The following is a 27,371-nucleotide window of genomic DNA, read 5'->3' on the forward strand; positions in this document are numbered from 1 at the left end:
ATGCGAATGCTGAATTCGCTAAGTGTTGAGTGCTTTGCACGGCTCGCTGAATATCTCATTCTGGATGTGCCAATGAGGCATCCTGCTCGGTCTATCCTCCCGAGCAGATACTCCAAGTAGACTCCACGTGTCACCATTCTCGTGATGCCACGTCAGAGTGCAAAATTTGGAATAACATTTACCCCCCAAGTCTGTACGGGACCTCTGAGGTTGCGTGTAGACTTCTTCCGAGCTGGCTTTGCCTTTGGATGGGGACACGTGTCGAGTATGACTGTTCGAGACCCGATGTGAAGCTAACTGGGTGTACCTTCGATTTTCGGCTAATTAATGCTCTGATAATTAATATTTTGAAATCCAATTTTCTCTCTCCACGGCTGACGGTTACACTCGATTACTTTTGATTTCCCATATTCGCTTTTGAGGTGGGAAGCTGAGGCGTCTGAGGTTCCTTTGATGCAGTTACCTCTTTTCATGACTTGCCTATAAATACCCATAGCATTAGCACATAACTCATTTTACCACCCTTCACTGTTAAGTAAACTTCAGAGCGAAAAGAGAGCTTTTTGGCTTCAAAGTTGGCGAAGTGCTTTCAGACGACTGCCGTTTGGATTGACGTTGCTCGAACTCATACACGCGAATCTTTGAGTAAGTTTCTGATTTCCTTTATGTCTTTCTTTGCACGTTTACACTTTATATGCAACCATGTTGTAGAAAAATGCTTAGGAAACCCTAGGGTTAGAAACTTCTGCGACTCTTCTTTATCATATCTTCATGTGGGTTTACAGCCATAGAGCTTGTCTCTGAACCGCATTGCGTCTGTCCTTCATCTTGCTTATTTTAAGCTTCATGAACTTTTTTGCCCTAACTCAAGAAAACTTTTTGACTTCTTGAGTTCTGACTTTTCTTTAGGCACAACCGTTCTTTAATCTGTTGAGTACTACTGGTCGGCATATTTGCTTGTTTATTGTTTGATATTCCGTCCAACACTCATCTTCTATGTTGTCTTTTGTAGATGAACTCAGGTGAGTCTTGGGAACTCGGGCATCAAATCGACCAGGATCTGCTTCAACTTCTGCACGAGGATCATCCTCGTCTTTGTTCTAGTCCTCCTTCTAGCGAAGGACACTCTTCTGACCTTGTACCCAGCCATAGGATGATGGCTCGTACAAAGAACACCACGCGTCTGGTCAACGCTTCTGATCCTCAAGTGGCTCGGCTTGCCACTCTGCCCAGCGCCGAACAGGATTCAACCGTCCCGATAGAGGAGGATCGCGAAGGGGACGCTGAGGTCCAAGAGGTTGAGGAGTTGGATGATACGCGTTCGGGCAGTCCTTCCGAGGTGGAGGGAGAAGAAGAGGTTGAACCCCCAAACTTCGGGGAGTACAACGAGGCTGGGCAGCCAGTCGATGTTGATGGAGACGTCCTGGTTGAGGGCGTGGACTACGTCAGTGAGGAGCTTGCTTCGGCGGTTCCTCATAAGAGGCAGGGTGCCTTGGGCGCCAGGTGGGTAAGTCCTCCGTCCAAGATTTTGGAGGCGCGCCTTCGCACTCTCGACCAGGACGGGTACCTGGGCGAGCTCGACTGTTACATTCCTGCCCACGACAACCGTGCCACAAACCCTGATAAGGGAATGTGCGCCTGGTGGGGGCCTCATGGCCAGCAGGGGGCACTGATTCCCCTACACAAGTACTTTAAGGATGTGGCAGATTTCTTTGGTCTCTGCCCGACTCAGATCACTGCTAAGGGCATCAAGTATTTATCCGCCCTCTTCGTCCTTTACGCTTCCCAAGGATGGGATGCTCCTTCTCCCCACGAGGTCGCCTGGTTCTTTGACCTAAAGTCTACCCCTAATCAAGGCAGGTTGGGGTACTTCTACTTCTCTCAGCCAGGCTTCAAGTGGTTGATCGGCACGGATGCCAAGGCCATCAGCAAAATTGGGCGCTTTGCTCATGAGTACTTCGTGGTGAAGGATCCGAGTATTACCCGGACTCGATTTCAGCAGATTCCGACATATCACCGTCCTCCCCTCACTCTTGCTCTTAGGGATAGAGCTCAAAAACTTGCCCGGTTGTCAGGGGAAGAGAGGGATATTATCCAGTTGACCTCCGGTGATAATCTGGTGAAGTACGGGCTTTACCCCGAGGACTTTTCTCCTAAGTCCGTGGCGGGGAAGAAGAGGAAGTCTGATGCTGGCCAACCTGAACGAGCTAATAAGGAGGATGAGCTCATTCAACTCAAGCACGAGGCTAAGTTGAAAGGAGGTGTCAGGGCCAAGCAGTATGCTCAAGAGCCTTTGAATCTTGAAGATGAAGCTGAGGACGAGCAAGTGACCCCATTGAAGAGGAAGAAGAAACTCCCGGCCACGCCCAGGCCTGTTGAACATGCAATTCGCATAAGGGAGTCCACTTCACATGTTCGACCATCTCCCCCCTTTGCCGGAAAAGGGAAGGCTGTCATGTCTAAGATAAGATCAATGTCAGGTGATGATGGACTTCTGAGTCTCTGTGCGGGCGATCACCTTGCATTTTACTTTACTTTTGAGCTTCTTGACTTTCATGCCTTGTGTTTTCTAATGGCTATTTTCTAACCATACTATTTTTGTTCTATGCAGACATGTCTCGGTAGATGATCGATGCTCTGAGGAAGAGAATGGGCAGAAGCTCTAGCGCCTCTCCTCCGGCCAAGAAGTCCAAGGGCAGTGAGGGGTCCTCTTCAAAGGAAAAGAGACCTTCCTTAGAGGTTATTGATCTTTCCGAGGAGCTGACTGCTGAAAGCCCCTCTACCCCCAAGTCTACCAAGTCCAAGGAGTCTAGACCACCAACAGTTGGGTCTGAACTGGTGAGGAGTACTCCTGAGCGGGTGCAGGCACCAACTCCACCTTTGCCTGTGCTTCCAAAGGCTAAAAAGGGCAAGGAGATGCTGGCCCACTATATGAACCGGCTGGTTCCCGAGGTCAGTGAGCAACTGGTTGGTGCTGATAATGACTCATCTCTAGATGTGTTGGTGGGCGGAGTCCTGAAGGAGTTCACCAGGGTAAATCTTTTTTGATACTTCCCTTTAACTTTCAACACTTAGCTTCATCTACAGAATTTTTTTGCTTTGTGCAGGTCGGTCTGAAGTTAGCCTACACTTACTCCCGGGCTAAGTTTGTTGCTTCTAAGAGAGCGGCTCTGTCCGACACCTTAAAGGCGGAGGCAGACTTGGCCAAAAAGGAAGCTGTGGAGGCCAGGGCAGAAACTGGAGCTGTTCAGTTAGAGTTGGGCGAGGCCAACAAGAAGCTGTTCGCTGCCGAGAATAAGATCTCTGTGATGAAAAAGGATCTCGAAGCTGCTGATCGCTTTGAGGAGACCATCGAGATCTTATCTGCTGAACTAAACAGTCTTCAGGATGAGAGGACTTCTCTACGAGCAGTTCTTCTTTGGATGAAGGAGGAGAAGGACGCCAAGGTGGGGGAGTTTACGGCCGAGGTGGACAGGTTGAAGGAGAAGGTCAATGCCTTGGAGACAGCCGGTCTCGAGCTCTTCTTTGATTTTTAGAAGGCTAATCCCCAGGCCAACTTTGACTACTTGGGTGAGGCTAAGGATATGTACCTTGAGTACTGCGCGGCCCAAGTTGCTTATAGTGGGAACGAGGCGGCTGCTTCAACCTCTGGCCAAACTACTTCAACCTCCGGTCAGGCTGCTGATGCTTCTCCTGTTCAAACAACAGATCCTCCTGCTCCAGTTGGCCCAGAAGAACCGAACCAAGAGCTTGGGACTCCAGCTGTTTAAACATTTCCTTTATCTCTTTTTTTATATATATCTTATTCAGCCTTCGGGCCTTTTCTAAGACATCTCCACCGGCCAAGTCTTTAAACTTGGAATTATTTTTCAATTTTTAGACAACAGGCTGACCGGGTAGCTTTTAATCCCGGTACTACGTGCTTTTGTCATCTTTAATGAATTTCATTCCCTGTTTATAATTACCGTGCAATTGTGATCGTTTTATTTTTACTAAATGCTTTGTACAGGTATAGGTGCCCCCTAAGTGACCGAGCAAACGTATGACTCTTGGTCACTTGTCTTTCGCAAATATATTGCTTATCTGTTCGGTGTTTTGGGTTTGACTAAACCTTTTGTACGAACTTTAGGTAAATTATAATCATGATGATTTTTTCGACTCAATTGAATTTGAAATACTATCTTTATTCATTTATTGATCGAAAATGTATTTGTTACCGTAGTAACTTACATCAGAGCTAGTGATCTAATTTGATCTTTTAGCTTAACATGACATAAAACAAATTGCAGACATAAGAAATTGTACTTTAAAGTGGTCTGCCCGACCTGAGTACTTTGTTTCTGAAACCTTTGCGCGTAGTCCGCCCAAAAGGCCATTCACTTAGAAGCGAATGTTCATTTAGTACTTTAAAATGGTCAACCCGACCTGAGTACTTTGAAGTGGTCAACCCGACCTGAGTACTTTGAAATGGTCAACCCGACCTGAGTACTTTAAAATGGTCATGCGGACCTGTGTACTTAAAGTGGTCATGCGGACCTGGTACTTTATTGGTAGTATTTCCTTAAATGCTATCCATTCCAGTACCGTGGTACTAGAATGAGTTGCATTTTTCGTCATACTTACCTAATTTGTATGCTCCGGAGTCGAGAATTTCGACCACTTAGTATGGTCCTTCCCAGTTGGGCCCTAATACACTTGACGTGTTGTCTTTGGTGTTTAGGAATACCCTTCTTAAGACCATTTCTCCCACGAAGAATTTCCGAACTTTCACTTGTTTGTTGAAATACCGAGCTACTTTTTGTTGATGAGCTATCAACTTTAAGTTTGCAGTTGCTCGTTTTTCTTCGATTTCATCAAGTGATTCTACAAGGAGTATGTGATTGGTACCTTGATTGTACCTCAATCTTCTGTGGGAAGGTGGCTCGAGTTCGACGGGCAGCATAGTTGTGACAGTCCGTAGTCCCGTGATCCGTAAGGGATATATCGGGTAAGTTGTGCAATCCCACATTGCCTAGGGAAGGTCAAGGAAGATGATTCTGAGACTTTGTAGGTATGGGACTACACAGTTGAAGAGAGCTTAAATGGATTGATTAGTACTACCTATATAAACAAGGTGCATCTTGTTTTTCGGTAGCCCATCTCGAAAGAACTCCACAGTTAAGCGTGCTTAGCTTGGAGCAATTTCAGGATGGGTGACCTCCTGGGAAATTTTCCCAAGAAGCGTGCGAGTGAGGACAAAGCACGCTGGAAACACTCGTGTTGGTCTGTAGGGCCAGTCATCAATCGATGAAGCAGCCAGAGTGACATACTCGTGCATAAGAGCCATTATTCTGTGGGTGTAAGGACCCAATGGAGGCTTTAAGCGAGGACGTTACAAATGGTATCAAAGCCTTGACCCAGCCAGAACTGTGGTCGACGAGGATGTCGGACCCTGTAAGGATGGGTGATTGTGACAGTCAGTAGTCCCGTGATCCGTAAGGGGATATACCGGGTAAGTTATGCAATCCCAGACTGCCTGGGGAAGGTCAAGGGAGATGATTCTGAGACTGTGTAAGTATGAGACTACACAGTTGAAGAGAGCTTAAATGGATTGATTGGTACTACCTATATAAACAAGGTGCATCTTGTTTTTTGGTAGCCCATCTCAAAAGAACTCCACAATTAAACGTGCTTGGCTTGGAGCAATTTCAGGATCGGTGACCTCGGGGGAAGTTTTCCCAGGAAGCGTGCAAGTGAGGACAAAGCACGCTGGAAACACTCGTGTTGGTCTGTAGGGCCAGTGATCAATCCATGAAGCAGCCAGAGTGACATACTCGTGTATAAGAGCCATTATTCCATGGGTGTAAGGACCCAATGGAGGCTTTAAGCGGGGACGTTACAAATGGTATCAGAGCCTTGACCCAGCTGGAAGTGTGGTCGACGAGGACGTCGGACCCCGTAAGGATGGGTGATTATGACATTCAGTAGTCCCGTGATCTGTAAGGGGATAACCGGGTAAGTTGTACAATCCCACACCGCTTGGGAAAGGTCAAGGGAGATGATTCTGAGACTGTGTAGGTATGGGACTACACAGTTGAAGAGAGCTTAAATGGATTGATTGGTACTACATATATAAACAAGGTGCATCTCTTTTTTTCGGTAGCCCATCTCGAAAAAACTCCACAGTTAAGCGTGCTTGGCTTGGAGCAATTTCAGGATGGGTGACCTCCTGGGAAGTTTTCCCAGGAAGTGTGCGAGTGAGGACAAAGCACGCTGGAAACACTCGTGTTGGTCTGTAGGGCCAGTCATCAATCCATGAAGCAGCCAGAGTGACATATTCGTGTATAAGAGCCATTATTCTGTGGGTGTAAGGACCCAATGGAGGCTTGAAGTGGGGACGTTACAATAGCTTCATAACCGTACGCCATTGCAAATGGTGTTTGACTGGTTGCAGTTTTTTCCATTGTACGGTATGACCATAGAACTTCAGGGAGTTCTTTTGGCCAGTTTCCTTTGGCATCTTCGAGTTTCTTCTTTAGTGTATCTTTCAAGGTTTTGTTGACTGCTTCAACTTGTCCGTTTGCTTGAGGATGCGCCACTACTGAGAAACTTTTGACGATACCATGGTTTGCACAAAAATCTGTGAAAGATTGACTGTCGAACTATTTTCCATTGTTCGAGACTATTTTGTACGGTAGTCCGAACCGGCATATTATGTTCTTCACTATAAAGTCTTGAACCTTCTTTGATGTGATGGTTGCAAGTGGTTCGGCTTCAGTCCACTTAGTAAAATAGTCGACTGCCACCACTGCGTACTGCACTCCGCCTTTACCTTTAGGTAATTGCCCGATTAGATCAATTCCCTAAATGGCAAAGGGCCACGGACTTTGCATTTGTGTTAGCTCGTTGGGCAGGGCTCTTGGTATCTTTGAAAAGCTCTGGCACTTGTCGCACTTCTTAACATAGGGTCTCGAATCTTCAATCATCGTTGGCCAGAAGTAGCCTTGCCTTAGAATTTTCTTTGATAAGCTCTGTCCGGCTGCGTGATTTCCACAGAATCCATCGTGAACTTCATATAGAGCCGTGCAGCTTCATCTTGTGTGACACATCTGAGTAATGGAATCGAGAATCCTCTTTTGTACATGACCCTTTCCACTAAGATGTATTGTGCCGCCTTTCTTCTCAATTTTCGAGCTTCATTTCGGTTATCTGGGAGTTCCCCAGAGTTGAGGTAGGCCGCTATTGGCGTCATCCAGTTTGGGGATGTGTCGATCATTTTGATTTCTTCCGTGCCAGTGATGCTAGGCTCTTCAAGGAACTGGATAGGGACCAATTTTGCCTTGTCACTTACATTGCTGCTTGCCAATCGAGCCAACGCGTCTGCAGTTGTATTCTCTTCTCTTGGAATTTGTCTGAGACCGTAGCTTTTGAATTGTGCGAGCAGATCATGTATTTCGCTCAGATATGCTATCATTTTTTCTCCTCGAGCCTCGTATTAGCTGGACGCGTGATTTACCACCAGCTATGAATCACTACAGATTTCAATGTGTTCGGCCTTCATTTCTTTGGCTAGCTTAAGTCCAGCAATTAGGGCCTCGTATTCGGCTTCGTTGTTAGAGACCTTGAATCCGAACTTGACTGCAGCGTGCAAGTGTTGCCCCCCAGGTGTGACAAGGGCAATTCCTGCACCAGATAATTGATCTGTTGCCGACCCATCCACATGTAGTTTCCACGTCGATTTGTCTTCAATATTACTTGGATGTGGTACTGGCTCGGGATCACTTTCTGGTATGCTTTCTTTTTTGCATGTGCATTCTACCACAAAGTCGGCCAATGCTTGGCCTTTGATAGTTGTTCGGGGTTGGAAGTTGATTTCGTACTGACCCAATTCATTGCCCACTTGAGTAACCGTCTTGAGGCATCTGGCTTTTGTAGTATTTGTCGTAGTGGTTGGTCGGTATACACCCGAACGGGATGAGCTTGAAAGTAAGGCCTCAGCTTCCTTGTTGCTAGAATGAGGTAGTAGGCCAGCTTTTCTATCAACGAATATTGGCCTTCGGCCTCAATGAGTCTTTTACTGATGTAATAGACTGGGTGTTGTACGCTGTTCTCTTCTCTCATCAGCACGTCACTCACGGCATGCTCCGTGACAGCTAGGTATATCCTCAGCTCCTCGCCGTCTAGAGGCTTAGGAAGGACAGGAGGTTTTGCGAGTTGTGCCTTTAAATCTTGAAAAGCTCTTTCACATTCTTCTGTCCACTCAAACTTTTTGCTTCCTCGTAGGATGTTGAAGAATGGAACACATTTATCAGTTGATTTTGACACGAATCTGCTGAGTGCGGCGATTCGACCAGTTAGGCTTTGCACCTCTTTTGTTTTTGTTGGCGAGTTCATATCCAGGATGGCTTGGATTTTTTTCTGGATTGGCTTCAATTCCTCGGGCGTTGACGATGAAGCCTAGAAACTTTCCCGAGATGACTCCAAAGGAGCATTTTAAGGGATTTAGTTTCATGTTATATTTCCTGAGGACTTTGAAACATTCGTCCGGGTCGTCTATGTGCCCCCCAACCTTTCTGGATTCGACGAGCATGTCATCCACGTACACTTCCATATTTCTGCCGATCTGGTCTTTAAACATCTTGTTTACCAATCTTTGGTATGTAGCTCAAGCGTTTTTTAGATCAAACGACATGACTTTGTAGCAGTAGAGACCCATATTTGTTCGGAAACTTGTATGTTCTTTGTCTGGCGGATGCATTTTGATCTGATTGTAGCCTGAATAAGCGTCGATGAAGCTTAAAATTTCGTGCCCGGCTGTTGCATCGACGAGCTGATCGATCCTTGGAAGTGAAAAACAGTCTTTAGGGCATGCTTTGTTGAGGTCTGTGAAATCAATACAGACTCGCCATTTCTTGTTCGGCTTAGGCACGAGTACGACATTCGTGACCCAAGCCGGGTAGAAAGCTTCAATTATGAAGTTGTTGTTGCACAACTTTTCAACTTCATCTTTTAGGGCTACTGCTCGTTCTTTATCCAACAATCTTCGTTTTTGCTAAACTGGCCGGATGTTAGGATCGATATTTAGGACGTGTGAAATAATAGAAGGGTCGATTCTGACCATATCTGCATGTGACCAGGCAAAAACATCTAGGTTTGCTCTCACAAATTTTATCAAATCTGATTTTACTTCGAGCAACAAACCCTTTCCAATTTTTAGCTTTCTGGCCGAGATAGCTGGATCGATCTCGATCTCTTCTAACTCTTCCACAGGTCCAACATTGCTGCTTGGGTCCCCAAGTCGAGGATCCACATCTTCATCCTCGCCTTGGGAAGTTTCCTACTTTGGAATGTTTTTTCCCTTGTCTGGGCTCTGGCTGGAGGATATTTCCTTCTTAGCCTTGGCCACTGCAAGGTTGCAACATTCCCGAGCAGATTGCTGGTTCCCTCTTAGACACCCTACCCCATTCTTGGTTGGGAACTTCAGGCACGAATGAAATATTGATGTGACAGCTTTTAATTCATACACGGCCTAGCATTACGTTAAAGGCTGAAGGAACATCCAGTATTAGGAACTGTGCCATGATAGTTATGCTCGTCGGAGCTTGTCCAACAGTGAGGGGTAGCCAGATTTGTCCTAGAGGTGCAACTCCTTGATCGGAGAAACCATAGACAGGCTGGAGGCATGGAGTTAGATCCTTGAGTTGGAGCCCCATCTTCTCGTAAGCAGTTTTGAACAAAATGTTTGAAGAAGCTCCATTATCGATCATAGTTCTAGCCACCATTTTGTTTGCTATCTGGACTTCCACGACCAGCGGGTCGTTGTGCAAAAATCTAATCTTGACAGCGTCTTCATCGTTGAAAGTTATGGTTGGCTCTCCTACTCGTGGAACTTTGGGCTTCCTTTCTTCCACGGCCAGGATGACTTCTTCTTGCTCGTGCTGAGCTGTTCGGGCATATCTCTCTTGAGCTTTGCCCGTATCTCCAGCGATGTGCGGGCCTCCAATAATGACTTGCAAGTGTCCATGCATAGGTGGAGGTAGCAGATCCTGGTTGTTTTGATCTTGGTTGCTCTTGACATACTTCTACAAGTGCGGGTTAGTTTTCTTGATCAAAAATTATATTTCCCACTTCAGATTGTAACATTCGTTGGTGTCGTGGCCGTAGTCTCCGTGGAACTGAAAAAATTTTGTCATGTCCCTTTTGTTGGTATCTTTCTTTATGGGCTCGGGCTTCTTGTACGGAATTAACGACTGAGTTGCCATATATACACTCTCTATATCTTCAGTTAGAATAGTGAATGCAGTGTGTTTGGCATGATCACGGGGAGTCTATCCGGATTTTTTGGTGAACTTTCTCTTCTTCCCGTTTCCTTGTTTGTGGTTGTTGCTTGAATGCTTGCCACTTGAATTGTTGGGATAGTTGGGAAGTTGGGCGGACGTTCCAGTGGAAGGAGCCTTCGCTTTGCCCGGTTTTTGTTCACCTTCTGCTCGTTGAATGGCTTCTTCGAGCTTGATGAAGCCTTCAACTCGGTCAAGGAAATCACTCATTGAGTCAACCAGCCCATTCTTCCTTATGTCCTTCCATAGTTCACCAAGGACTTCAATGCCCCCAGTATCGCGGATAACTTTCCATCCTCGGTTACCCGCGAGACTTTGGTCGCTTCTGTCATGAATCTGCTGATGTATGCCAGGAGTGGCTCGCCTGGTCGTTGTTTTACTTCGACCAAATCTCCCAGATGCAATGGGAGCTGACGCGAGGAAGAGAATTGTGCATGGAATTCTGAAGAAAAGGTTTTCCATGAACAAAACTTTCCAGGAGCCAACTTGAAATACCATTGCTGTGCGGCCTCCGTCAGAGTGGCGCGGAAGATTCTGCAGCATACGCCCCCTCGTACTCCTTGTAAATCCATTTGCATCTCAAAATACTTGAGGTGGGAAAGAGGATCTTCTCTCCCAGTATACATCTTCCACGTTGGCATTTTGAACTTGTGAGGTAGTGGCAAGAGATTGATCTCTGGTGAAAAGGGAATTCCGCGAGCACGGTCTAACTCAAGATCATTGTTACGCTGTCCGGCCATGCCATGAAACATATTCTTCAACTCGTCAAGCTGGGCCTGTACGACTGGGCTGACTTGCTCGGCATTTTGGTCGATTTGGATTACGTCAGCGTCTTTCTGAGCGGGGATTTGAGTATGGGCTCCGAGCTGCAGGATCGTTGTAGTATTCTACTTGTATGTTCCCCTTCTTCTGTTTAGATCGTTCCTTAGGTCATGGATTGTTCCCAACCTATCAAACACAGAAGAGCCTGGCTGCCTTAGCGATTGATTCGCTTGGTTGACAGGTGGAATAACACCATTATTCTGGTAGGATCCGTCAGGTATGGCTCCTCCTGATGAATTCCCGGACAAGGTCTGCCCGCCTACCTCTTGGCTCACGAGTGGAACTCGTAACCGGGGATTGGACGGCTGACCATTGGTTGTTTGGGAGGTATTCATCGTCGGGTCATCCTCCGTTTCTCCCAGGGGAATGACGTTCGGTGTTTGCTGACCTACAGTCTGGTAGGCTCTTCGTATAAGCACGGTAGCTTGTCGACTACGATCTTCGATCTCTGCATGGTGAGCCCTTAATGCCTCCATCTCTTTGTCTGTCCATTCAGCGAACATACGCCTCTGTTCGTCAAACGCGAGATTCACTACAGCACACAGTTCATCCTAATCATGATGCATAGTGTTGTTATGACTCTGCATGAGTCCGAGCGCCTCACGGAGATTTTGCAATTCGGTTGCGTCTCCGATGGTCGTCTGGGCGTTGGTTCTAGGTGGAACAGTCGTGTCATGAATGCCCTGGCTGTGTGCGGAACTGTTATTCCCAGTCTCTTGCACACCAGGTGCAGTTTCAGTAACATGAGCTGTTTCACCATTCACCACGCTTCCCGTCTGTCCAGGATTGACAACAGGTGGAACCCTTGAACTCCTTGGGTCCTGCAATGTCGGATCCAGCGTCTGTGAATTTGCTGGGTCTGACAGGCCTCTACGAGTTTGCACCATCGTGTTGAGTGTCGAAAAGAGCGATCTGTGATCCTTCTCTCATTGAAAGCACCAAAATATTGACTTCGCTTTTAGCCAACGACAATGAGTCTTTTTACAAGCGATAAACGATATGTCGTAATGAATATATAATAAAGAAATAATAAGACACAAGAATTTTATAGAGATTCAGCCCCGAGCAGTTCGGTAATAGCCTAATCCTCGTTATTTGTATTGACTTAAGAACAAGGAAGAAGATTCCTTTTCTTATAGCTCTTACAACAGTATCTCTGAATATATAATTCTTAGATAATAATATAGTCTTAGCTTAGCTGCGTATCGACTTTTAATTTCTCGGTCCCCTTGCCCAGTGAACATTCCTCACTATTTATAGGGCTGGGGAACTTGAGGAGGAAGAGTTTCCTCTCTCGTTACAATGCGCATAAGCAGAAAGATCGCGTGATCAATGCTGAATGCAAGGATCGTGGGATTGAGGCTGAGTACACAGATAGTGGGATCGTGTGTATGCCATATCCACGTAAGTTGATCCCTGAGTTATAGGGATTGAGCTGATGACTCATGATGCGAATGCTGAATTCGCTAAGTGCTGAGTGCTTTGCACGGCTCGCTGAATATCTCATTCTGGATGTGCCAGCGAGGCATCCTGCTCGGTCTATCCTCCCGAGCAGATGCTCCAAGTAGAGAAGGTTTAAGAAATTTAAAGAATCTTACTAAAAATACGCTACAGTAAATGCTTTAAACTCTGTTATTTTAAATTTTTTTTACAATACATTATTTTGTTCTACATTTATAGAATACTATTTATTGCTCTAAATATATTTTATTAATTTTTTTTTTGAATTTTAATAATTATTTTTGTGTGAGTATGTATATATATTAATGTTATATATTTAAAATAATAAAATATAATAAAATTTTAACAAAATAAAATTTTAGTGCATTTCAACAAAATAAATATATAGTGTAATATAAAAATATGCTTAAAAAAAAAAAAATTAATAATATATTTTAAGAATAGATTAGATTAGTTGTTGGGTTGGGTGCTCTTAGCAATATTTTTTCATGTCAATCTCAACATCCTTTATACTTAAATTTTGTTTACATTGACTTTCTTTCAGCACTTTCGAGGTCTTCTGCTTTTTGTTTCTTCTTCTTGCATATTCACTCTCTTGGTGGGCAACAATATATTTATATGTATTTAATTATGTATTTTTTATATTAAAATAATTTAACCGTAAATATGTAATTTTAATTTTTGAATATAAATAAATATTTAAATTATATTTAAAAAAATTGTTAGTATTTAAAAGTTAAATATGTTATTATTTATGTGTTATTAATTATTGATATTTTTAAATAAAAAAATAAAAATTTAATGATCTGTATCAATTAAAGATTATTACGTAGACATTAACTCGACCCTTAACTACTGACATTATTTACTGAATTCTGAAAATATAACTTACAATACCGTCTCTGTATTTATGAGAAAAGTTATTAAAGTATATGTAAACTATCTACCTCAACGTGATAATGCAATATGCTTGTTTTTAGGTAAAGTAATCGTACCAACTCTTGAACAAACATGTGGACTAAGATTCGATTTGTATTGACTATGACAAGATTGAACAAGTCACCACTTAAAAGAGAAAGAAATATCACTAGCATCGTTAAAATCAGCTATTAATGATCAAGTTTACCATAATGTAGTATAAAGAATTTAATTAATCGGGCTTAACCAAAAAGATGAACCAATGCCATGTCCTTCACTCATTATTTCAACTGTAGTACTCTACAGTATATGCATGAGTGACAATGTAAAACAAAACCCTGTATCTTGACACTATGTTCCTCTTTTTAATGGTGGAGCTCTACTTTTGCTCATCATTTAATCAAAGCCACGAACTAGATTTTTTCTTTTTTTCTCTTTTTAACTTCTTTTGATGTAAATGTCAAAGCCCGCCATAGCTAAAGCTTCAAAGTTGGTATAGCTTTCTATGACAAGCGACTGGTCAAAAAAAAAACAAAAAACATTATCACCTTTATGAGCACTATGTCCTTTAATTTATATGGTATAGACGTGTAAAAAAAATCAGCATATTCTACTTGTATCGCAGCTGTTTCTAGTTGTATCACACACGAATATCAGGAAAACACGAAATGGGATTCTGGATTGAAATTAGATAGACCTGTGAAACCCCAATTTGCTCCTTTAAACGCCAGATTTGGTGCACCTTTTCAAGGGAAAAACAAAAACCCATCTGCGGTGAGTAGTCCTAATCCGTCTGAGTGGGTTATCTGTTTGTTTATAATCCAAGTTTATGCTCTTTCTATTAAAGTCTTTTGGCCGTTTCTTTGTTTTGGGGCTTTTCTATGACCAATTGTCAATATTCCATGTTGGCTTATGCTGTAATTAATGCTGGTTCAGTGAATCTCTAGGTGTGGTGTGGGGGCTAGCTAGTACCAATTTTCGTTATGTTATTATGCATGAAATAAAGTGGCGGGGTTCTCATTTGAAGCCATTCAAGCTCATGGAAGCAGGTGTTTCTAGGCATAAGCGCTCTAAAAGGTATCTTTTTTCGCGCTTAACTTTCTACACTTTTTTTGGTGTGGCTGGTCTTTGAACGAGAAAACAAAAGAAGGGAGAAAACGTAAGATCTAAAGAACAAAGATTGCCTCAATGAATATATTGGTTTCAATAATTGGGAGGTTCTTACCAAGTTTTTATCTTAATCTCTTGTCTTGTGAGACATGCTCCAGGATTTTCCTCTCTGTAAAGTATGTAAAACATTTTACTCTTTAATGATTTCATTTGTGTTGTTATTTTCAGTGACACTGATCCATTTAAAAGAAACTCAAAGTGGGACAAAATGAATACCATCCTGGAAGCTCCTTCCCAAGTCAAGATGGTAATATATTCGTTACATTTTGGGCACCTTTAATATCCCATTGCCATTTGTATTAAAACAAAGACAGTAAGTGTGTGTGTGTGTGTGTGAGAGAGAGAGTATTCTTTATGTATAAATTTTTTTATGTCGTTTAATGCGTTAATTATGGAAACTTGTAAAGAAACATTTTTTTTCACATGTTTTTATTTGTTAATGCCTAGGAAAATCTTAAAATATGTGCAACCATATTAATTACATATGGGTTAAATGAGCTCTCTTAAAAAGGAATGAAACCATATTCTTGATCATTTACAAGTCTGGTCTGGTACTGTGACTACTGTCCAGTGACCATTTCTCCTTACCGGTATTCTTTTTTGCTTTTATAGAAGGAGATGGTAATTACAGAAGACTCTGCTGAAGCTAGGAAGATGCAACCCTCAAAACCAATGGTCCAGAGCTCTTTAAATCAGGAGGTAATAATATTAATCCTAGCTTTAAAGAGATAATTGCCAAGCTTGTGAAAGTATTGCCTTTAATAGTTTGTGAAGAAGAAGCTTATGATAAGTGATAATTTGCAAGATGTACTGTTTTCATTCTTGTTCTCTGTGAAATGTTGATTTCATAAAATGATACTGTCTACTAGTTTATGGCTCTAGTCCCTTGCATAGTTGCATTCATGGTAAAGAATGTGGTAATGTAGTTAGGGGAAATTGAATTCTTTTCTCAATCCGAAATCTGGTGTTATTTTCGTTCTGCGTCATTATGGTAAATATCAGGTCTCAAATCTTTCTCCTCTCTTTAGGTTCTGAAGCTACAGAGGCAATTAGAGGACCAGTTAGCTGTACGTCATGCACTGGAAAATGCATTAAGTTATCAGCCATTGTCACATGAAGCAGCAACTGATGAATCAATACCAAAGGTAACCATCAATTATACTCTACAATGTGATAGTACTAATTTGAATGTTCTTTCTCTTATTCCTTCTGTGTGTACAGTCGAATTTCTATGGTATTACAACCCCGTTGTAGTTCTTCTATTATTTGATGGATCAAGAAAAAAATAACTTAGTGTTTTTATTGCTTCACTTTTTTAGTCTTGTATGTTCCTGGGCTAATAGTTGATATTCCTTTGTTTGACATCAGCCTACCAAGGATCTAATAAAGGAAATCACAGTGCTAGAACTGGAAATTCAGTATTTGGAACGACATCTTCTCTCATTGTACAGGAAAACATTTGATCAAAAAGTGTTGTCAGTGTCGACGGTGAATGGAAGACTTAATTCAGTTTTAAGCACAGAAAAAGGGATATCTTCAGAAGCTTCTTCACAAGATATTATACCCCAAAAAGAAACTTCTGTCATTTACTCTGGGAGTTCAGTTTCTCCTCGGTTTTCTCTTGGCAATTCCCAGGAATGTGTGGATGCATGGGAACCAGAGAAACTGCTGGATTCAAGTATCCATCGGAGTCACTCCTCACTATCTCAGCGTTCAGCTTGTTCATTTAGAGCATCACCGAGGAAATTTCTAAATAAGGCTGTAGATTCATACCACTCTTTACCTTTGTCTATGTTGGAGGTGATTTCACACCAGAAATTCAACTAAATAACATGTTTTAGCTATAATTACTGAGAGTAGTACCTTAATTGGTGAATATGCAATTTTTCCTTATTTTTTGTACAGCAAGCTGAGAATGCATCCCCAAATGCTAATCTGGCAGAGCATTTAGATACCTGTTTCAGTGATCATGTTCCAGAGACACCAAACTGTCTCTCAGAGGAGATGATTAGGTGTATCTCAGCCATATACTGTGAACTTGCAGACCCACCTTTGATCACTCAAGATTACACTTCCTCTCCTCCTGTTACATTCTCCTCTTCAATATATGAGGCCTCTTTACAAAATCAGAATGAAAAGTGGAGCTCGTTGAGTAAAAAGTTACCATTTTTCAATTCACATCACGATAACCACTTTCACTTTGAGGGGCCAGAAGGACCCGGTGGCCCTTACTGCAGAATGCTTAAGGTTCAGTGGATCTGTAGAGATGCTGAGAAACTAAAAGATGTTGAGCATATGCTAAAGAAATTCAGGTTCGCAATCTAATTGTTCGAAACCTCAGTTCTTTTGTTTCAGAGTGACATTTCCTACACTTGATTGATGTTACACCAATGTTGCTGCTAGTTGAGATCTAAAATGGGGATACTGGAATTTCTGCAAGTGTGATTTTCATGTAATTTAAGTTGGAGATTCCCCATGACTTTTGTAAATCTGTTCCTTGCTTTTCTTCATTGTTTCATACATTTCTTGCAAATCTTTGAAGTTGGAATTATTTCTTGGCAGATCCCTTGTCTATCAGCTGGAAGACATCGATATCAGAAAGATGAAACATGAGGAGAAGCTAGCATTTTGGATTAATGTTCATAACTCACTAGTAATGCATGTAAATATCTAAAACTACCAATTTAATTGTTGATTTGTTGCTTCTATATCACACTTTTAGTAACTGATTAATACTTCTGTTTGTTTTCAATTATTTTGAAGGCATATTTGGTTTATGGGATACCACAAAATAGTCTTAAAAGAGTTTCTTTACTACTAAAGGTAAACAAATTTTCTCAAATAAAGTTTGAAGAAGAGAAAAGGTAAAGAATAGAAACTGCTTATTACTTATGGTCTGTGTTTGATTCAGGCTGCATACAATGTGGGAGGTCATACCATTAGTGTTGATTTAATTCAGAGTTCTATGTTGGGATGCCGATTGCCTCGACCTGGACAAGTAAGCTTCATTTTCATTTCTAGATAGACTAAACCTTATTGTTTTCCGAAAGTTTCTTGTACTGGATCTAATGAATGGTACTTTGTGGTTTATATCCTGGAATTCTCTATGCTAGTTCGTACTTTTTGTTATGGCTTAACTAGCTCACTACTATCTCCAGTGGTTGAGGCTACTGTTTTCTTCAAAAACAAAATTCAAGGTTGGAGACGCTCGAAAAGCTTTTGCCATTGAGCATCCTGAACCTCTTTTACATTTTGGACTATGCTCAGGAAGCCAGTCTGACCCTGCGGTAACTGTCTTTCGTAACATACATTATGCCTCTTTTTTCTACTTGAAGATAAAAAATTATTTGTTATTTTTATTGAATTTGTTTGATGAGTTGTTTTTCCTTAGTCTGTCTTCTTTTCTGCTCTGAGTATATTTCAAGAAAATGAAAGAAAGTATTAGATAAGATACTCCCAAGAGGCTTGCTAAGGAATCAGGAATCTTATCATCAAGTGATTTACATTAGAGTACATATAAGCAATTACTTTCCTTCACTAACTTTTAATTACAAGTGTTAAAATTGGTCCATAACAGGAGCCTGCTGGAAGAACTTTCCATTTCATAGCTTTTCTTTAGGCACTTGTTACCAAGATCTATCTCAAAGTTACTGTTCCTTGTGTTAGGTCCGTGTGTACACACCAAAGAGAGTGTTTGAGGAGCTGGAGATGGCAAAGGAAGAGTATATTCAATCAACTTTCGTTATGCAGAAAGAGCACAAAATCCTTCTCCCTAAGCTTGTGGAGTCTTTTGCAAAGGATTCAGGCTTATCTCCAGCAGATTTGGTAGAGATGGTCGAACATTTTGTACCTGATTCTCGAAGAAAGACTATTCATCATCACTGTCAGCACAAAAAATTCTGGAAGGGCATTGAATGGATTCCTCACAACTTCACTTTCCATTATTTGCTTTCCAAAGAAGTGGCTTGGTGATCAAATCCTTCTTGTATGAGTGCCAAGAATGATCCTCTACTTGTACTTTGGCCACTCACTTTTGTGTCATGGCGGGGGTTAAACTTATAGTTAAGCTCAAAATGAGTGAATGACAGATGAATCACTACTAGACCTTTCATTGTTGGCACCAGAAGGATGATCAAACTGGCTCAAGATGGTTAAGTTTAGAAAAAAAAAACCTTGAAATGGAAATGAATTCAAATTGGGTAAAGATGATATTGGAAAAAGAAAAAAGGAAGAAAGAGAGAGTCTAGCATTCACTTGTAAATCAAGTCATGAGTTTTTCTCAGTTTAAAGCTTGAGCTTGTTTGGTCATGAATCTTGGTTCTGATTCTTCTGTCATTCACATTCAAAGACTGTTGATAAAGGAAAATACTGTTATATATAGAACGGCCATGAAGTTTATGTAATATATATTCAGCTGGTTTTGACATGGTATTATTACTAAAGATCCATGTAGTGATGTGGAAATGCTAATGTGTTGTCACTTGTCGAAATCATTACATAAATTGGGGTTTCATTCGCATTGCTACAAGTCACCATAGGATCTCAACACTGCGAACTTTGATATGAATTATGAGTACTTAAATTTAATCATTTTAATATTTTAAATTATAATTTTCTTTTGGTGATTTGTTTTAAATATCATTAATAGGGTCTGATTTTCACTCATGACAACACTACCTCAAATGAATTACGAGCACATTAATTAGATTATATCAATGTTTTAAAATAGAGATTACAACATTTTAGTCAATCTTTGTACTCGAAAATTCATGTTGAAATATTTTTTTTCAATTTTTTTTTATGGCAGTATTCATTAAGATTACAGTTTTATATTTGTAAATTTTTGAAAAATTTCGAATGGTTTAAGTGCTGAAAATACGTTTAAAGTTTTTTGAACAAGCGTAATAAATTAGAATATTAGAAACTTTGTTTCTGTGATTGTAAATTATTCGAAATTTTTTAAAAATTTACAATGATGATATTAAAACTATAACGAATATCGCTATAAGAAAATTAAAAAAAATATTTTGACATGTGATTTCGATCGTGGAAGTTGACAAAAAAAATATAATAATAGATTGTAATTAGATTGATCTTCAAATTATTATAATAAATATGATATGTCACTTCAAAACTCTTGAACACTATAATTGTTTGGGTAAGTCAGAAAGATGCTAATGGCATGTGGCATACTATTATTGTTATATTTTAATATTGGGTCTCACACATTTTAATTTTTTGTTGGCAAAAAATAAAATGTCATTAATAAATCGTGTATTTTAATCTTATATTTTTATTATATATTTTAAAATCATCAAATAACTATCATTAAAATTTATTATAGTCATTTAAATAAAATTTTAAATATATATTAAAAAATTAATAAACACTGTTCATAATCAATAACCATAAATGATTAAACTATATATATATGGAATATTTCTCAATGGGTATTACCCATTAATGGATACTAAATAAATTTAACTATAAATATTAATTTTAAAAATATTAAACCATTAAATTTTGGTCCGATAACTAATAATAAAAGAGAAATTTGAATTTCTATGCTTAATTTAGTTACTTAATTAAAGAAAATATTAAAAAATACCTCTTTTTACACTAAATTAAAACATGTTTATATGAAAAATATTTAAGTCAAAGTCAACTTTTTTGCCGAAAAACTTTTTTTTTTCTATTTTTTTCAGTTGATGAACCAATCCCAACCCATGTAATGTAAAAATGAGAAATTTTTCTAATTAAATAGAAAAATTAATCATAAAAACTCAAAATTTTCTAATATTATCCATTCATGGGTAATACCCATTAAGAGTGTAGAATAAATAAAATACTTATATTAAAATCTTAAAGTTAAAATACAATAAACAATAGTGATACAGACATTTCCACCAAGAACATTTAGTATTTGCAGAAATAAATTTATGAATAAGTGTGCAAAAATCATGAGATCAACAAATAAAATTAAGTATCTCAAATTACACAATTTGGCAAGACAATGAAAGGAGAAAGCATAAGTCAAATTTATGTGGTCTATTTTGGAATAAAATTTATGACTTAAGGGCATGATTGTCATGATTTTAATATGTGCATACCATAAGGACAATTTCTATTTTGATGAGAGGCCAAATAGAAATAGTCAATAAATATTACTAACAGTTTTATTTGTTGGTAATATAAACGATAATGATTCCCAATTTGTATCGTATCTTTTCACTCTTGTATCCCCATCATAAAGAGAAAAAGTTTCAGAGAAAAGTTTTGACGCAAATTGGAAGATCAAACTATTTAAATGTCGATTCTATGGACACCGGTACGCTTCCGCTAATTTATATTCTATTGTTTGATTCTCATGAATTAATTAGGACTAATTTAAAATTTACAGTATTTTTAACACGATAGTGAATAATAAAAGAGAAATTTAAATTTCTATGCTTAAATTAGCTACTTAATTAAAGAAAATATTAAAAAATACCTCTTTTTATAGTATACTAAAAAATATATTTATATGAAACATATTTAAGTCAAACAACTTTTTTTTTTATCATTTTTTTTGCTGAAAAACTTTTTTTTATTATTTTTTTTCAGCTGATGAAACAACCCCAGCCCGTATAATATAAAAATAAAAAAAAATTTCTAATTAAATAAAAAAATTAATCATAAAAATTTAATTTTCTTATAATATTACTGATTCATGTATAATACCGTGTACCATATGATAAAGGCTGCGCACATCTATATATGGATAGATTATTAATTGATGATATATTGATTAGAAAGGGAAATTTGATTTTCTATACTTAAAAAATCTTAATATTTTATTCTTAAACCAATACATTTCAAACTAAAAAATATACGACACTTTTATCTAAAACCCAAAAATACCTCTCTCATAACTCAACCCCATTTTTCCCAACCCGCATATGCATCGGACCCCCCCCCCCCCCCATCGGGCCCATCGGACCAGTCGGACCCCGCATCGGACCCCCCAACTTGCAAGCATCGGACCCCCCATCGGACCCCTCGGACCCCATCGGACCCCAACCCAATTTTTTCCCTAGCTTGCAAGCATCGGACCCCCCCACCCCCATCGGCCCCGTCGGACTCCCCATCGGACCCCTGGTTTTTTTTTTGGTTTTCGGTTGAGGCTCACAGGTTGAGAGAGAGGAAGAGAGAGGGGGGCTGGGTCCGAGAGATGGGGGTTGGGTCCTTCGTCGGAGGTGGTGGGTGGTCCTCGGTGGTCGTCGGAGGTGGTGGAGGTGAGCCGTGGAGGTGGTGGTGCGTTTGGGTGGTCCTCACGGGTTGAGAGAGAGGAAGAGAGAGGGGGGCTGGGTGGTCCTCGGTGGTCGTGGAGGTCGTCGGAGCCGTGCTCTTTGGTTGAGCCTTGGAGGTTGTGGGACGGTTTGGGTGAGGCGGCGAAGAGATGCCGAGATAGAGAGAGAAAGAGAGATGGAGAGAGAGTTTGAGGGAATGAGAGAGAAAGGGTTTGAGTTTTTGAGAGGGGTATTTTTGGGGTTTTGAAAAAGTAGTCATATATTTTCAATGTAAAAAAAGTATTAGTTTAGGGAAAAAAAATTATCCCTTATTACAGGCATAAAAATTCAAATTTCCCATTAGAAATGATAAACGGTTAGCCTCAAATATCCCATTATTAAATTAAAAAATAATTATTTATTTATTTTTCTGAATAAAACAAATAAGTATTTAGTTTGTATGTGAACCACAACAATACCCACGAAGACCCACACATCTACTTTTTTCCCATTTTTAAAAATTAAAGAAAATGTAAATTGAAATTTGATGGAAAAACAATAATAATGGAGTTTTTGAGAAAGAAGAGAGAGCACCAGAGTCATAGAAATTTTATTATGATATAAAAAGATTTTACTCAAAAAGCAACAAATCGGTGTAAAGTCAGAAGCAGTGAGCAGCTCCTTTTGGCGGTTAGGGGCAAACTTCTCCCTTTCCTTTCCTTTCCTTGCAGTCATTTTTGTCACATTTCTCGCTCCAAGAAGTAGATAGAGAGACAGAGAGAGAGGGATGGAGGAAGAGGGCATAGGGTTGGTACTGGCTAGGGCCACTGAGCTACGGCTAAAGATCGGGAACTGCATCCACAAGGCAACCTCTCCTCGCAAATTTCAAGATGACCTATTACTGGAGAAAGAGAATGGAGTCCATGGCGGAGGGCTTGGAGAAGAAGAAGAGGAAGAAGGAGAAGAAGAAGAAGCGCAGAGGCTTTTGAGTATTTGCGATGCCCTTGAATCCCTTGAGACCCAGCTCTCGTCCTTACAGGTTTGCTTATTGAAACTCCTTTTCTTATTAGGGTTTTCTTCGATAAGCTCCAATTACGAAGTGTGTGTACATATGGCAAGTTATTTCGGCTTTAGTATTGTGTGTGTGTGTGTGTGTGATGCCGTTTCTCAGGGTTTTCGTAAATATGTTTGGTCATTATGCTTTCTTTACTAATACTTTCCATGATTACTCAATTTTTTTTTAATTAAAAAAAGCAACAGTAAAATAATATTGAATATGTCCATATCTGGATTATAAACACATGCCTTTTACATGGTAATATCACATAGAATAAACATTACAAACATTTTTTTCTAGACTAAGCAAAAATGACTTGGTGTACCTGGAAACAATAATGAATAATGAAGTTGTAAGCTAAATAATAGTTTTCTCGAACTCAATGAAAATCCTCATTTTATATCTAATTGAATTAGTTAAGCACACACACTTATTCGATGAGTACAGTCATTGGTGATTGTCTAATCACCCTCCCATTCCGGGCGACAGATGCTTGGATACATGCCCAAACCAAGCACTAGAAATGCAATCACAGAATGGAGTGATAGGAATCTCCTATCAATTAATTTCAGAAATAAAATTAAGAAGAAGAATGAGAAGAACAATGGTTTGCTATTAAAATCCCAGGTCTTCTAGAGCCTGGTCTCTCCTTACAGTTGCTAAAGAAATCACTCAATACCCCTTAAAATCCACCACTTACATTATTTATATCACATACAGCTATAATCCCCTGTGACTCACCCCACAGCCACACACTAACCCACAACCACAATTACACAGCCAAGTTATCCCCTGTGGCAGCACCACCCTTAGGTCCCCTAGTCCTTTTTCTAGCATAGACAAAAGTAATGGGAGGCTTATCAATACCGCTGACCTGAAGTTTCACCTTGTCATCAAGGTGGAAGTGTGGAAATTGAGCTTGGATGACAGCAAAATCTTCCCAAGTAGCTTCGAATTCAGGGAGATGCTTCCACTTGATTAGAGCTTGAGGGCTGGTTTTATGAGTACTAGGTCGGATGGCAAGCAATGCTTCAGGTTCCAACAACCACTCAAGGTCTGCTGTGAGGTCAGAAGTTTGTGGCTGAGTGTTCTGTTTGCCAACAAAATAAATATCTGGCTCAATCTCCGGCGGGGTTGCTCCAACCTCTACCCATTCTTGACCAAGTATGGGAGGATATTTCTATGGATTTCATTGAAGGTCTTCCGCAGAATTGTTGTGTTCATCACACTTTCTTTCTTTTACTGCTTTATGATGCCTTAATAGTATTATAATAAAAAAAGAACTCTTTCTGGATCTCTAAATAAAGTATCTACCATTTTTTTGACTTCGTTCAGCTTGGGAATAAGGAATGGGATCAGTGAAACATCATTCTTCACTCTGAATACATGTTTTGAAAGTTTTATCTTACTCATTTGGTGCCAATACATATTAATTGTAACGAGTACTTGTTGAGTTTTTGGATTTTTTCAGGGATAACAGTGTTCTAGTCCTGAACTTGGTCTAGCTCATATTGAACCTGTTTTATATCTATATTTATAAAATCGAACATGCTGGACTTCAGCTTTTCAACTTAAGAAGTGTTTGTTTTATCACCAGGCTTTGCAACAGCAGCAACGGTATGAAAGGGAAGTTGCCCTTACTGAGATTGAGCAGAGCCGTAAGGCGTTACTTGATAAGTTGAAGGAATACAAGGGTGACGAGTTGGAAGTTATAAATGAGGCTTCTGCTTTTGCTGGTGAAACTGTGGATCAGAACAATGATCTTTTGCTTCCTCCTTATCCAACTCGTGCTCCACACTCTCTGCGCAGAGGAAACAGCTATTTGCCCCAATTCTCGTCCATGCAAAAGTTTGTTCAAAATGGGGTAGTGTCTGTTGAACCAGAAAATGGAGGAAAGAAAAACACGAGTGATTCAGAGCAGAATAAGAGTTCAAGAGGGCTTGGGTTCTTTCTGGGTGCAGCAGCCAAAACTGTTTTCACTATTGTAGGTGTGGTATCTGTGTTGAGTCTCTCTGGTTTTGGGCCTAAATTTTTTTATAGAGACACTTCTTTGAAGATTTCAAGCTCTTTCCATCAACCAGTGAGTGAAGAAAAACGATCAAACGCTGATTGTCCCCCTGGGAGAATTCTAGTAGTGGAAAATGGGGAGGCACGATGCCTTGTGAAAGAGAGAGTTGAAGTCCCATTTTCTTCAGCTGCTACCAAACCAGATGTAAACTATGGGTGTGGTTAAGTATGTCTTTGCGTTCATTTTTTCTTTTTCTTTCCCCTATGTATATCTTTTGTTATTTAATATTACTTGAGGTCAAGAATTTTTTTAAGGGCTAATTTTCATTTCACAAGTACCATTAATTTTTATCACGTTCCTTTTTCCAGGTAAGGTAGAGAGAGATTATTGTAATCTTTGTTAAAAAAAATAGTGTAATGCTTAGATAGATAGAGGAAATTTCTATTGTTTCAAAACATTAACCAACAACTAATAACACCCCCGGCAAAATAACTTATACCAAACTATACCTTAATATGCCCATTTTAACACCTCTCTCTCTCTCTCTCTCTCTCTCTCTCTCTCTCTCTCTCTCTCTCTCTCTCTCTCTCTCTCTCTCTCTCTCTCTATTGGGGCTTCTGGGGTTTCAATGGGAGAAGAGGTGGCGCTGGAAGAACTTAGGTAGCGTTTGGTTGGAGGTAATGAAATGGAATGAAATGGAAAGGAAATAATTTTCATTCCATTCCTTTGTTTGGTTGCATTTTAAAGTATTGGAATGGCATTCCAATGGAATGCTCTTTCCACCATTTTGGTGGAATGGCTATTCCATTTTAAAAAGGAAGGAATGACCATTCCAATGTAACAAGAAAAAAAAATTAATTATTTTTTTATCAATTTTTTTTATGCATTTTAAATTTTATTCCATTCCATTCCTATTCTTATTCCCATTCTCATTCCTATTCCTATATTTTCATTCCTCTCAACCAAACGCCTCCTTAGGGCTTTGGTGGGGGCTTTCGGTGGTGGTCACAATGACGGGAAGGGAACTCAGGGCTTCAGAGAGAGATAATTCTTTAATTTTTTTTTTTTTTAAAGGAGTACTTTGTTATTATAAATTAAAAGGACAAATTATTTACAATAATAGAATATATCAATAGAGGTAAATTGGGTGACCGTTTGACATGAATATTATAAGAAATAAGGAAAGAAAGAAGACTAGAAATATCCCCAATTAAATCATTAAAAGAATAAATTGTAGAAGAAGATGCATGGATAGAATGAGTGATGTTTTTTTTTTAAAAAAAAAAAAATTGAAATAGATAAAATAAGTATGTTAAAATGAGTCTTCAAAAAAAAAGTATGTTAAAATGAGATAGATTGATATCAAAGTATTTGATTTTTTTTTTTTAATACGGGGTAAAATTTTTAAGCCTATTTAATAAAATTTCCTTTACAGAAATTAGAAATTATAATAATGCTAGATGGTAGATTTACTATCATCTGACACAAATTAAATGTACTCTAATGGTAAAAGAATAAATTACTAAGAGCAATTCCAATGCAAACATCTTAAAAAATAGCCAACAATTTTCACATTATCTTAAAATATATATATATTTTTTTTTTATCCACATCATTTTTCACTATTTATTCTTAAATTTACTCCAATGCTAAACAATTTTAAAAGTCATGAGAATGAACCCATACTCTATTATTTAATATATTATTAAATTACTTTTAATATTATATTAATACACTTTTTTGATTGAAAAATTATAAAAAAAATAGAAAAATAACTCACCTACGCTGCTTGACAGTAGCAATTATAGCAGCCCACAAATCTTCTTTAGTTGTCAAGCAATCTTGATTGATTCTTGGACTGACAAAAGGCTGATGAGCAACGTGAATACATATAGCATTGGAGCTACTCTAATAGACTCTTTTGTTACTTAGACTCTCAAAAGCTGTCAAATTTACATCAAAATTTCAAAGTACACATACATATATATTGTCCAGATCTTAAATTGAAAGTCAAGTACACATGGCTTGCAATAGTAGTAGAAAAAATATCAGGTCAAATCCAACCCGATTGGGTGAGGTCGGGTCAGACCTGATTAAGCTTGTGAGGCAATTGGGGCGGGGCAGGGCGGGGCGGGGAAATGCCTTGTCGGGTCGGGGCGGGTCGGGGCAGACCTGCCCCGTTTTCCATTCCTACCGTGGATGACCCCTCTTGTTCCTTGTTACCGTGATCTGGCAGTCTTTACCGTTTGACCTTTGAGGAAAGGTCTGTCCTCCCTCTAGCAAGGGAAGATCTGCCCTAGTTTGTGGGGAACTGGGTTGATCAACATATTGATAGACCCTTCCTGATCTAT

At 39.6% G+C, this 27,371-nt stretch overlaps 2 protein-coding genes across 5 annotated transcripts; both read left to right on the forward strand.

Annotated features, from left to right (window-relative positions):
- Positions 1 to 13,821: 13,821 nt before the first annotated feature.
- Positions 13,822 to 19,092, forward strand: LOC115703172 (uncharacterized). 4 transcript variants are annotated; one of them, XM_030630687.2, is made up of 12 exons: positions 13,830 to 14,291; positions 14,454 to 14,594; positions 14,856 to 14,934; positions 15,300 to 15,386; positions 15,716 to 15,832; positions 16,056 to 16,487; positions 16,593 to 16,999; positions 17,250 to 17,349; positions 17,451 to 17,510; positions 17,599 to 17,685; positions 17,846 to 17,974; positions 18,354 to 19,092. In XM_030630687.2, the coding sequence occupies exons 2-12, from the start codon at positions 14,509 to 14,511 to the stop codon at positions 18,657 to 18,659; spliced, it is 1,890 nt and encodes a 629-aa protein (XP_030486547.1). In that variant the 5' UTR covers positions 13,830 to 14,291; positions 14,454 to 14,508; the 3' UTR covers positions 18,660 to 19,092. The 4 variants fall into 4 exon arrangements, with proteins under 4 accessions (XP_060961283.1, XP_030486551.1, XP_030486547.1 ...); XM_030630686.2 differs by having other exon boundaries at positions 14,465 to 14,594; XM_061105300.1 differs by lacking the exon at positions 17,846 to 17,974 and having other exon boundaries at positions 13,822 to 14,291.
- A 3,332-nt stretch (positions 19,093 to 22,424) lies between these two features.
- Positions 22,425 to 25,354, forward strand: LOC115703174 (plastid division protein PDV2). Its single transcript, XM_030630693.2, has 2 exons — positions 22,425 to 22,994; positions 24,610 to 25,354. The coding sequence occupies exons 1-2, from the start codon at positions 22,743 to 22,745 to the stop codon at positions 25,243 to 25,245; spliced, it is 888 nt and encodes a 295-aa protein (XP_030486553.1). The 5' UTR covers positions 22,425 to 22,742; the 3' UTR covers positions 25,246 to 25,354.
- Positions 25,355 to 27,371: the final 2,017 nt, after the last annotated feature.

The sequence above is a fragment of the Cannabis sativa genome, chromosome X, assembly GCF_029168945.1.
Source record: "Cannabis sativa cultivar Pink pepper isolate KNU-18-1 chromosome X, ASM2916894v1, whole genome shotgun sequence".
Taxonomy (NCBI): domain Eukaryota; kingdom Viridiplantae; phylum Streptophyta; class Magnoliopsida; order Rosales; family Cannabaceae; genus Cannabis; species Cannabis sativa.

What these genes read in the sequence shown, in the direction of transcription:
- LOC115703172 (XM_030630687.2), top strand. Translation starts at nt 14,509, where the DNA reads ATGCATGAAATAAAGTGGCGGGGTTCTCATTTGAAGCCATTCAAGCTC. An exon ending in TACCTTTGTCTATGTTGGAG is followed by an intron (nt 16,488 to 16,592) that starts GTGATTTCACAC and finishes TTTTTTGTACAG; the next exon opens with CAAGCTGAGAATGCATCCCC. An exon ending in GATTGCCTCGACCTGGACAA is followed by an intron (nt 17,686 to 17,845) that starts GTAAGCTTCATT and finishes TACTATCTCCAG; the next exon opens with TGGTTGAGGCTACTGTTTTC.
- LOC115703174 (XM_030630693.2), top strand. Translation starts at nt 22,743, where the DNA reads ATGGAGGAAGAGGGCATAGGGTTGGTACTGGCTAGGGCCACTGAGCTA. An exon ending in CCCAGCTCTCGTCCTTACAG is followed by an intron (nt 22,995 to 24,609) that starts GTTTGCTTATTG and finishes TTTTATCACCAG; the next exon opens with GCTTTGCAACAGCAGCAACG.